This window comes from Rana temporaria, chromosome 8 (genome assembly GCF_905171775.1).
Source record: "Rana temporaria chromosome 8, aRanTem1.1, whole genome shotgun sequence".
Classification (NCBI taxonomy): Eukaryota; Metazoa; Chordata; class Amphibia; order Anura; family Ranidae; genus Rana; species Rana temporaria.
Genome location: NC_053496.1, coordinates 83,289,854 through 83,302,140, shown reverse-complemented (window position 1 = coordinate 83,302,140; position 12,287 = coordinate 83,289,854). Strand labels below are relative to the sequence as shown.

General features: G+C 40.7%; 1 protein-coding gene across 2 annotated transcripts in view; it reads left to right on the top strand.

The window, feature by feature from the left end:
• Positions 1-7,421, top strand: part of PANK1 (pantothenate kinase 1) — an 82,855-nt gene extending 75,434 nt beyond the window's left edge. For both annotated transcript variants that reach the window (XM_040362113.1, XM_040362112.1), the window contains exon 7: positions 4,031-7,421. In XM_040362113.1, the coding sequence (XP_040218047.1) occupies positions 4,031-4,090 (60 nt within the window). In that variant the 3' untranslated portion in view covers positions 4,091-7,421. The remainder of the gene's footprint in view (positions 1-4,030) is intronic.
• Positions 7,422-12,287: the final 4,866 nt, after the last annotated feature.

Genomic DNA, 12,287 nt, shown 5'->3' with positions numbered 1-12,287 from the left:
AAACTGTCGGATGTAAATTAACCACGTCAAGACCACAAAAAGTATATACAGTGAGGGAAAAAGTATTTGAGCCCCTGCTGATTTTTTATGTTTGCCCACTAACAAAGAAATGACCAGTCTATAATTTTAATGGCAGGTTTATTTTAACAGTGAGAGACAGAAGAACAACACAAATATCCAGAAAAACGCATTTCAAAAAAGTTATAAATTGATTTGCATTTTAATGAGTGAAATAAATATTTGATCCCCTTTCAATCTGCAAGATTTCTGGCTCCCAGGTGTCTTCTATACAGGCAACTAGCTGAGATTAAGAGCACTCTCTTAAAGGGAGTGCTCATAATCTCAGCTTGTTACTTTTATAAAATACACAGAAGCAATCAATCAGATTCCAATCTCTCCACCATGGCCAAGATTAAAGAGCTGTCCAAGGATTTCAGGGACAAGATTGTAGACCTACACAAAGCTGGAATGGGCTTCAAGACCATTGCCAAGTAGCTTGGTGAGAGAGTGACAACAGTTCCATGCAAGATTTTACCTTGTGGGGTTTCAGTGAGAGATCAGCCCAGAACTACACGGGAGAATCTTGTCAATGATCTCAAGGCAGCTGGGACCATAGTCACTAAGAAAACAATTGGTAACACACTACTCCGTGAAAGGACTAAAATCCTGCAGCCCCCCACAAGGTCCACCTGCTGAAGAAAGCACATGTGCAGGCCCGTCTAAAGTTTGGTAATGAACATCTGAATGATTCGGAGAACTGGGTAAAAGTGTTGTGGTCAGATGAGACCAAAATCAAGCTCCTTGGCATCAACTCAACTTGCCATGTTTGGAGGAGGAGAAATGCTGCCTATGACCCCAAGAACACCATCCCCACCATCAAACATGGAGGTGAAAACGTTATGCTTTGGGGGTGTTTTTCTACTAAGGGGACATGACAAATTCACTGCATCAAAGGGATGATGGACGGGGCCATGTACCATCAAATCGTGGGTGAGAACCTCCTTCCCTCAGCCAGGGCATTGAAAATGAATATTCCAGCATGACCGTGACCCAAAACACATCCTCTATGATTTTCAATGACTAGCATTCATATTTGCACGACTTTAAGTCGTGCCGACTTCAAAGTTGTTCCTGCACTACTTTTTTTTCTGAAGTCCGATCAAAGTCGGATCTCGTATTAATAGATCGGACTTTGGCATGTGACTTGTGCATGAAGTAGAACTCAATGCCAATTTAAAAAAACAAAACCTTCATGAGTATACCGGGCTCTTCGGTCTGGTATGGATTTTAAGGGGAACCCCCCCCCCCACACCGGAGCTGCCTAATAAATTACTTTAAAAACCTGGCATGGTGTTCCCCCTAATTATTGGGGGACAAGTCATAGGGCAAAGTCCGATCAACAGTCGTATGACTGTCTTGTCAAAATCGCAGCTGCAAAATCGCGCGACTTTGGAGTAGCACAAGTGTCAGAGGGGCCTAAGGGTATATTTATTAGAAGAGCAATGAACTCAAACAGAGGATAACAGTTTGGTGCTTGAAAAAATGGATTAAGCCCAGGTTCACACTGGGTGCGATTTCATTCGATTTGAGATGCGATTTCACATGTGAAATCGCATCTCAAATGCCCCCAATTGTCGGCAATGGCGCCGTCCTAATCGGTGCGACGCCGCATCTGCGGCGCTGCACCGATTTCAAAAAGTAGTTCTTGTACTACTTTTTGCGATTTCGGGCCGCGATTTACATAGACATCTGTGCAGAAACCTGCACAGATGTCTCTTAAATCGCGGCCGAAATCGGGACTGCCGGCGGGAGTGAAATCGTGCGAGTTCAGCTGAACTCGCACGGCTTCACTCCCGCAGCCCAGTGTGAACCAGGGCTAAAAGCTGCAGCACAATAAAAACAGACTTGCGGTGACTGCTCAGTATATCCTTGCTCTTATTCTGTCTCTCACTGTTGAAATAAACCTACCAATAAAATTTAAGATAATTTCTTTGTTAGTGGGCAAATGTACAAAATCAGCAGGGGATCTAATACATTTTTTCCCTCACTGTATACATTGTGGCTTTGAAGTGATTTACAGACGTTATGGCTGAAGCAATCAGCCATAACCCTGGTATTTTTTATTTTCAGCCTACAATTCTCTTTCTCATAAAAACGATCCATGCGGTGTTTCTAGCGTTTCTTGACCAGCCCATTTGAGTTACATTTTTCCCACAAATAGACCTTACTTTTGGTGGCACTTGACCACCTCTGCGGTTTTGATTTTTTGCTCTGTATTCAAAAAAAGACTGACAATTAAAAAAAAAAAAACTTTTTTACTTTCCGCTATAAAACATGTCCAATATTTTTTTTTTTAAAAAGCTAATTTCATCAATTTAGGCCAATATGTATTCTGTTATATATGTTAGGTAAACAAATAAATCCTAATAAGCGTATATTGATTGGATTGTGCAAAAGTTTTTATTGCATTTGGGCATTTTTTTTTATTTTTTTACCAGTTTTGACGGTGATTTTTAGCGGGACTGTGACATTGCGGCAGACAAATCGGACACCTAACCTAACATTTTTGACACTTTTTGGAAAACCAGTGACATTACAGTGATCAGTGCTAAAAATATGCAGTGTTGTAGTATTAATGACACTGGCAGGGAAGGGGTTAACACCAGGGGTGATCAAAGGGTTGTGTGTTCTTAGGGGATGCTTTCTAACTGTGTGGGGGATGGACTGATTGGGGAAACGCAGAGATCCGTGTTCCTACTTCGTAGGAACACAAGATCACTGTATTTTCCTCTGTCAGAATTGCGATCTGCCTTATTTACATAGGCAGATCGATGTTCTGCCTTCTCTGGGGAACGATCAGCGGGTCCCAGCGGACATAGTGTCTGCCGAATACGCTGACTGGCTCCCCCTCTGGCCAATCAACGCACATGCCCGCTGTCTATTGCACAAAATTCCATACAGGTACGTCGTTTCACGCAATAGAGCCGCCCTGCCGCAGTATATATTTTTTTTAAAGTAGTAGTAAATTGCATTTGTAAAAACGCTGTGAAATACTGTGTGAGGTAAAAAAAAAATAATGATTGCCACTTTATTCTCTAGGACAGTGGTTCTTGACTCTTGTCCTCAGGACCCACTAAGGCTGGGTTCACACTACGGTTTTCCCGTCCGTCAGCCGCATACGATTTATATGAAAAAACGTATGCGGCTGAAACGGACGGGAACGTATGGCACCGCACATATGTACGTTTTCCATTGACATTAATGTTAAAGGAAAACGTATGCGGTTGCCATACTGTTTTAAAAACGACCGCAAAACCGTGGTTGAACACGGTTTTGCGGACGTTTAAAAAACGTTTTGCCAGCAAATCGTACGCACCCGGATGCATCTGAGTGCATACGATTTGCAATGCATTCTCTATCTATACGTTTTCCCGTCCGGGCCCGTACGTTTTCAATACTGAAATCGTATGCGGCTGACTGACGGGAAAACCTTAGTGTGAACCCAGCCTAACAGGCCAGGTTTGCAAGAAAGCTAAAATCCATCACAGGTGGTATCATTTGCTGCTCAGTGATTGCAGTATTCTAGTCTGCATCTCCCTAAGGTAGATAATAATCTGGCCTGTTAATGGGTCCTAAGTTGAGGAGTTGAGAACCACTGCTTTAGGGTCTTCTCTGCTAATATATATATATATATATATATATATATATATTATTTATATATATATATATATATATATATATATATATATATATATATATATATATATATAATGTGTGTGTGTTTGAGGGGTTCCAAGTAATTTTGTAGCACAAAAATACAGATTTTTACTTGTAAACAAAAAGTGTCAGAAAAGGCTTGTTTCTTAGGTCCATAAGGTGGCATGCTCCTGGTTGGGCTTACCTCATAGTATGCCTGCACAATTTACAAAGTAACTGAATTCCTGGAGTCCAGCTTTAAAACAAACAAACATGCATGTTTGATCACACAAATACATTTCATGGCCTTTCTGAATAACAAAATGTGTTTTAGGGTTATTTTGGAGCTGTCGGGGCCCTTCTGGAGCTACTGAAGATGAATGATGAACACTAGGAAGATCGTCGGTGCACAAATCGCACACATCAAGGCTGCTGACTGAGAGGCTTCTTCCTTCCTAATCTTCCAAGAGATGCATACAAAGCCATTTCACCACCTGTATGTCGTGTCCTGTACATAGAGCAGATTCCTTTCAACAGACACTGAAATCCTGTATATATTTGTATATTTTATTGTATAAACCAACTTTGCAACATGGCCAAATGTACTGTAGTGATTTTAGAACTAATTTTTATGCAGTAATTATTCATATTTATATTTCTTTTTTATGTAAATAGTCTTTTACCCTGCTGGTTGTGCAGGGCTGCTGCTGTTTTAAAATAGAGATATCTGTTTTATGTTTTTTTTTGTTTTTTTTCATAATATCTCTGTTAGTTGAACTTTAATGCTAAACCTGAGGGCGGCTTTGCAAATGTTGTGGAGATTGGACCTATGAAATCCTAGAACTACTTGTTGGTTCACTCACACCCTTCTAATGAGAGCCAGTTAATAGAAAAGCCCATCGTTCACATTTGGACTCATTTTGGAGTAGTATATTATTTGAGGAAACAATATATCTGCCGAGTAGTGAAAAAGGTTTAGCTTTCCTTTCATGTCTCTGTTGAATGACACATTATCATTTTTTTTTTTCATTTTTATTAAATGCTTCCATGTTTATAGGGTATCTTTTTATATCATTTCTATCATTACCATTTTTTATTTTTTTAAATACATTTGTCATACAAGGTGCTTCCAACATTTTAGGTTGCCCTTGTTCACTGAAAACACTAAAACTTCCCGTGTCTGTATGAGCAAGCAGACTTGGAAGGGGTTCTATCCCCCCTCTGATTTTTGTGAGTTTTGAATAGACGTGAATAGCAGGTTATCAAACTACCCAGACTTTTCACAACATAAAAGTAAACCTCTTTGTAGCAAACCTACTTTTCCCCTCTGGCATGCCACGAGTAAGTAGGAAAGGTTTATAGGCAATATTTCTTTCTGATAAAAAAAGGAAAAAGCTTGTTATATATTTAATTCTGCATAATAAATAAAAAACACTATACATTCCCCTAATCCATTAAAGGCACTTCCATCATTAGTTTGAATGTTATGCAGTCTCAAGGGTCTGTTTGTTTTTTTGTTTTTTTCACTTATAAAAAAGTGAAATGAGTTTAAAGGCCAAGTTCACCCTTTGGAACATGTTACACCCATATTTATGGTGTAACATGTACCGCCTCTGACAGTGGGCAAACCAGCTAGGCTGTGTGGGGCTCCGCCCACAGAGCCGCATCATTCATTCACAGGTATCTGGGAATGAAGAAACTACAGGTCCCATCTGCCACCACGGTTCTCAATGAACTGCAAAGGCAGGGATGAGCGCAATCCTAGTTCATTCACAAGGCCTGCAGTTTTCAAACAGAGAGTCGGTACAGAGGTCCAGGCTGAAAGCTGTTTGGCTTGTCTGCAGAAGCCTGACGCTGGACTCATGATCTACTGACCTGCAGGAAAAAATATTAATAAATGCATATTTTTTTCTCTGCAAAAATATGTACATTTATTAGCTTTTCCCAAATGGTGAACGTGTCCTGTAAACTTTTTCAGTGGATGTCAGTTAGAAAAGGGAAAGCTACATTTTTATTCATATTCACAAGACAAATTAGAGTTGATTTGTGTAAACACAAGTCTTGCTTTTTATTATCAATATATAGTCAAGCAGCATAACAAGTAAAGCATTTTTTTTATATCGTGTGCTTTAAACTGTAAGGAGCTGACCTATACCAGCAGCACATTGGAGAGCTGGGCCATTGCTCTTACACACAACTAATCGGTCCAGGTTTCCAGCAGCTCAACACAGCCCCTACACAGGGATCCCACCTACAATGCTGCTTAGGGAGCATGAGTGCTATTGGTTGTAGTGCTGTGCAAGGGCGGTGTTGGTCTGTACACTCGGACCCCTACACTGAGAGCAGTAATAATAATAATTTAAAAAAATACCGTTTTAAGTGCCAGTTCACACAGGGGCGACTTGTCAGGCGACTTAGCCTCCTGACAAGTTGTGCTCCATTCTGTACTATAGAACGGTTCTTATAGGAGCGACTCAAGTCGCTCTGACTTAGAAAAAGGTTCCTGTACTACTTTGGGACAACTTCAGACCGACTTGCATTGACTTCTATACAAAAGTTATTTTGCAAGCTGCCGATGAAGTCGTGCATAGCCGCGCTGCAAGTTGGGCTGCCCCTGTGTGAACTGGCATTTACTTGTTATGCAGCCTAAAAAAAAAAGGCACCTAGAGGTTCCTGCCTACACCTGCAACAACCTCCCAAACCCTCTAATCATGGCAACATGCTGGACCATTCTGTAAGCAAAGCTTTTTCTGATCGTATTGGCCAGTGAGGCTGCCCCCTCATAATAAAGATTTAGCAGCAAATTTACACTACCTAGAGTCAGACCTTTTAACTGTTAAAACGGCCAAGGATTCTGCCATGTCAGCAGAGTTTAGAAGTCCCCTTCGGGTATGTGCACCACAAGGTGCCTCTACTTTATACTTGCAGCATTTTTTTTTTTTTAATCCCGTTACAAAGTCTTTTTAAAATGAAGCTGACCTGGCCTAATACGCTCTATAGTAACAACTGTGCTAAAATGCATGGACCTTGTGATTATTGAAATGCCTATAACAGTTTCCAATCAACCCCCATGTCTCATTTAAGCCCCTTGGTTCCTAGGTCTAGGCTGTACATGGGACCTTCACTTCATGCCTCCTCACACCACCAAACCCTGCTCCTGTCATTTACCTGTCAAATGCCCAAAGCCTTTGCTACCAGTAAAGCTCTGGCATTTGACAGCTGAAGAACAGAGATGGGATCTGATGCCAAGAGTGGAGGGCCTTTTATTAATGGGGGCAGATGTCAAGGCTCGATGTACGTCCCAGACTGGAAATTCTTGGGCGTGACACATGGAAACCCCGACAGTCAATGCTAGTCACCGCTATAACGTTAGATTTAGACCAGGACAGCTTCAGTTATCTTTTTAAAAAAAAGTTGCAGGGTTATAAGAATGGAAAAAAAATCTATGTAGAATAAAATTCAGTCAATTGTATTGTTGCTATTAATGCCCTCTTATGTTAGAACACTTGAATTGATGTTTAATGACTGTGACCTTTGTTTTAGAAACGTTCTTTTCTTTTTTTAACGTTTTCTTATGCTGAAGCTCAAAATTCACTGCACTTAATTTATGCTGTTGTTTAAAAAAGGATATTCAAAGGCTGTTACCGCAGCCAGTTAATATTATCTTTATTTTTTAAAGCAAAATAAAACGGTGATTAAACACTAAAAGACATTATATGCTCATATTGATATGTTGTGTATATTTTTGTATAATCGGCACTTAAGTAAAATGTGTAGTTTATGTAACTTTATGAAAATTTGTTGTCTTTGGATGACGGAGTGCCTGCCCTACCTTGTTGAATGGATTACTTGGAAGTGTGGAGGTACTAGTCTAAGCGCCAGCGATTCCAGCCAAGTCCACGTGGTTGAGCGTTGCTTCTTTTGTATTTGTAGAGATTGGCAAAGACCTGGTGTGGGATGGCAGCAGGCCCTCATTAAGTAAATACTTCATATTTTACACTACAGTCTATGTAGATGGAAACTGCTGTTCTGTGTATAGTTAGTGCTTTACTGCAACTTCATAAAAATGGAATCTGTGAAATCCTGTTTTTTGATGTGTTGATGCCATTTGGATTTTGTAAATTATCTGCTGGTGAGACAACCTGTGTGGCCATTTGGAGCCAGTCAGGAGACCACAGCACATGCTGGGATACTGTAGCTTTGGTCAGAATGAATTTCTGCATCACACTGAGCATGATCTGTGCCAATACGCAGACTGTTCACCTTCTCCTTAATAAACAATTTTTTGCTATCCTATAATATAAATTAGGGCACTACTGCTATTATTCATTGATATAGGATCATGCCCTATATTGGGATTCAAGCAGGTGAGCCTGGTCAATATTGGTACATGAGGCTATAGGCGGCAAGTATGCATAAGGTGAATTGAACAATGTTAAAACCTTAAAGCTGAACGCTAGGTATGAATTGTATTGCCTACATTGGCCCAGTTTGGAACAATGGAAGTATACCTTATGCCATACCTGTAGGACCACTTTGGAGACAGAAAATCATTTGTAGATGCCGAGCGGCTGCCCTACTGCATAGTAACCACAGGGAGTCATTCGATTGGCACAGAACCCGGGGAGAGCAGTGATCACTGTAGTAGTGAGGCTACAATGGACAATCTCCACAGCAGTACCACAGGCACGGCATATGCATACATACACACATTGGTGCAATAATATCCATACCTGGAGTTCAGCTTTAAACTATAGGCTTCCAATGATATTCCTATAGCTGACATATACACAGCCCTAAAGACATCCTGTGAATGCCAGTTTAACACATGCTATTTGCTGGCCATAAATATGGTTTAATTAGACAGTTAAACGATAACAAGCAGCTAAAGTATTAGGTCTATAAAACTGTATAAACAGTTTAAACTGAACAATCATGTTCAGGATGTGCCATTGGCATCTGCTACAAGGTATGACTTATGAATATGCTGACTGCTTATAAACTGACTTCACATGCTTTGTGATGTTGTAGAAAGGCACACTGTAATTTTAAATTCATTTTGAAATGTGACCAAAGGCATTTATGATGATAAATCCAATGGCTGTAGACATTGTCTCCCATTGCTTTTTATTGTGATTTTTCATGTACAACATGTTTCAGAGCTATGTTCATACATGTATACTGGCCACTCCTTATTTTCCCAAAGTCATAGAAACTACTAAATCTAGATTATAGAAGACCATTCTTTACACAATAGAGGAAATTATCCTCTTATTAAAACGTCCCTCCCTTCCCTGAATACCACCTCACTTGCAACCTAAAATAATAAACATACCTATATTATTAGGTACTCAAGAGGTATTGAATAAGTGGTGTCTGTCCAATGACACTTCTATTTTCAAACTCCGAATTACATCCTGCCCTCTATTTTTCTTTTTTTTTTTTTCTGCCATGGCACAGGGACTCAAGGGTAGCTCGGATCCTTTGAAATGCTATGTTGCCCTCCCTGGCGGAACTTTATCCAACACCGGAATCTGTGCCGTCTTTTTGCCTCTTTTTTTTTTTTTTCTATCCCCATTTACCCCCCAGATCTACGTGTTTTAATCCTTGGTTATATAGATCCATGCAATGGTACTGTGAAAACACTTTGTCTCGAATGTTCATAGTATCATGAAGATGAGGATTGTGTATGGCTTTTCTTGTGGCTTTCAGAAATTCTCCTCTTAATGTACACTTGGACACCATGCCTGCTCTGTGCCAGTTTTCCATTTTCTATATGTTCTTATAAACTGAGAAAAACAATAAAAAGTGATTTATATTATGATGGTTTAGGGCAGCCTTTCTCAACCTTTTCAACACAGAGGAACCCTTGAAATAACTTTCCAGTCTCAGGGAACCTCAGCTAAAAAATACTATATCTACAACTTATGATACATTACTGTGATAGTCTGTGAGAAGAATGCTCCTTCCACTTGTGGTCATTGGGAAGATAACTTCCCACTGACATCATTGATCTTTTTAGCTATCTGAGCGGCAGAAATAGTTTATTGCTCAAGAAACCCCTAGCAACCTCCGAAGATACCCTGGTTTAGGGTCTTGCAACCTTTTACTTTCACTAGAGGTGTCACTGGGGCATTAACATATATGTTTGACATGTTCATGACTCTGTACTCCTCACAGTCTTACCACTACTCTGACAGAGCTATCCTTTTAATGTATTTGATGCAGTGAGCAACAATTTATAAATGTACTAATGTGCTGCAACAAAACATGTGAACCAGATTGTAGCAGGTACAGGTTCCTTTTATGTCATACAATAAATATATGGTTTAGTTGTGTTTTGAGATATACACCAGTGTACATCTGGCCAACCAGTTCTTAAGTGCCTGCACAAATCTTCCACTGGTCCAGTGCCTTCTATCGTCAGGAATTTCTACGCTAGGATCTGTGTGACATTTTAGCTACATGGCAACACGAATATATATAGTCAGAGAAAAAATGGGCTATATCAGTGGTCATCAACCTTGTCCTGCAGGGCCCACTAACAGGCCAGGTTTGCAAGATAACTGAAATATATCACAGCTGATATCATTTGCTCCTCAGTGATTGCAGTATTCTAGACTGCATCTCCCCAAGGTAATACATAAAACCTGGCCTGTTAGTGGGCCCTGCAGGACAGGGTTGATGACCACTGGGCTATATTACCCAGCTTCCACACATGTGCCCACAGTGAACTGAGCTAGCACTCAAGCACACTGACCCAAGCTGTCGCCAACTGCATTACGTCACCGCTTCTGACCAGGAGCCAGTGGAAGGGGCTCCTGATCATGTGACTGCTGCAAGTCTCGGCAGTCACATGCTACAGAAGCCATGCCGCCTTCTGGGCATTAAGGCCCATGTAAAGGTGCAATTGGTAGGCAGCACTAAGGGATTAGGAAAAATGTAACCGTTGCTACTAGACTAATTCCCTTTGGCCTTCCTTAAAACCTCAGTTTTGGTGCCTTGCACAAACTAGCTAATATATTTTGAAAGGGGTGTCAATGCACCACAAAAAAAGGTCCATCAATGGCATGCGTTAAGGCATAATTAAACAATATCTTACTGTGCATTAACACAACGCGAAGGTGTGAAGGGGGCCCTAAATGTAAGCTGAAACCTGATTGGTGACTATGGGCAACTGCTTCTCTTTACTGTAGATCACTTCACTATATTTTTTATACACCAGTTCCTCTATATACTGTAATACCCCTTAGGCCAGGGGTGTCAAACTCCATTTAATCGTGGGCCACATCAGCATTATGATTGTCCTCAAAAGGGCTGGTTGTATCTGTAAGATTAGATGTCCAGCACATCCCGTCCCCTTACATTGGATGTCAAGAGCCACCCCACCACCAGAAGCTGAGTCCCCCACTCTCCCTTACATTGCTGTGCACCCCCTTTCCTTATGCTGCTTCTGGGAAGAAGCTGGATGCATTTCTTAAAAGTAGAAAGTAAGGGTCTGGAGGAGGACAAGAGGAGGGCTGGAGCTCTCCTGCAGCTGCAGGAGAGGTGCGAGAGCCACATGAAATGGCATGGAGGGCCGGATTCGGCCCACAGGCCTTGTGATTGACACCTGTGCCCAGGGCCTTATGTACACTGCTGCTCCTAAACGTGAGTTTAGGAGCTTTTGACTTTTTTTTTGACAATGCTCTGTACTTGACGCAATAAAAGCCTATGTTATCAGAGTTTAGGGTCAGTTAAACGTCCCTCTCCTGAATGCAGAAGAACGGAAAGGAACGTTTTGGCCACAAACGTAACCACGGCAAAAACGCAGTACTGCATTTTTGCCACGTTTTTCTGTTGCCAGGAGAGTTACGTTTAGGGGTGGCCAGTGAACATATATCCTATAGAAGTTTCCAGGCGATGTGAGGGAAAGGCATACACAGGCGTTGGTGATGTAGAACAATAAGAGATGTGCTCACACTGAAATTAGTGTGTTTGGACCCATATTGTATTGGCCTACAGATGTGAAGTTCCATTGCAATGGGTGGATAGGAATGTGGGAAAGAGAGTGGTCATCTCTCCATTATAAATCCATATTTGATAATGAACCATTCTTTTTCTAGGACTTATTTAATAACATGTTGTATCATGTTTTGTATTAAAACATACAAAAATAATTCTAGCTAACTCCGTAAGTGGTTGCCAGTTTAGCAAGCTCGTAATTTCTTTGGACAATCCTACTAAGGTTTATAGAGGAACACACTTTACTGTTTTACAAGAACACAAGCATTTCTGGTTTGGCAAGTCGCGTGACATCACCCTACACAGCCCTGATATGCAAACATCCTTTTCCTTTAGGAAAGTAGGATTAACCAGCATTGTTTTAATTTAATATACATGTGAAGTAGATCAACCTAATGTAAATCACCTTATCAATGTTGAACTTTTATGGTATATAGTTTGTACTTTTAGGCCTCATGCACACTTCGCTTTTACAGATGTTTGGTGTTTTTTCTTTTCAGCCTGTAAAAGCCTGTGTAACCATGCACACATAAGAGTTACAGGCATATTAGAAGAGAAGCATTTACAGGTTGAAAAAAAAAAACGCC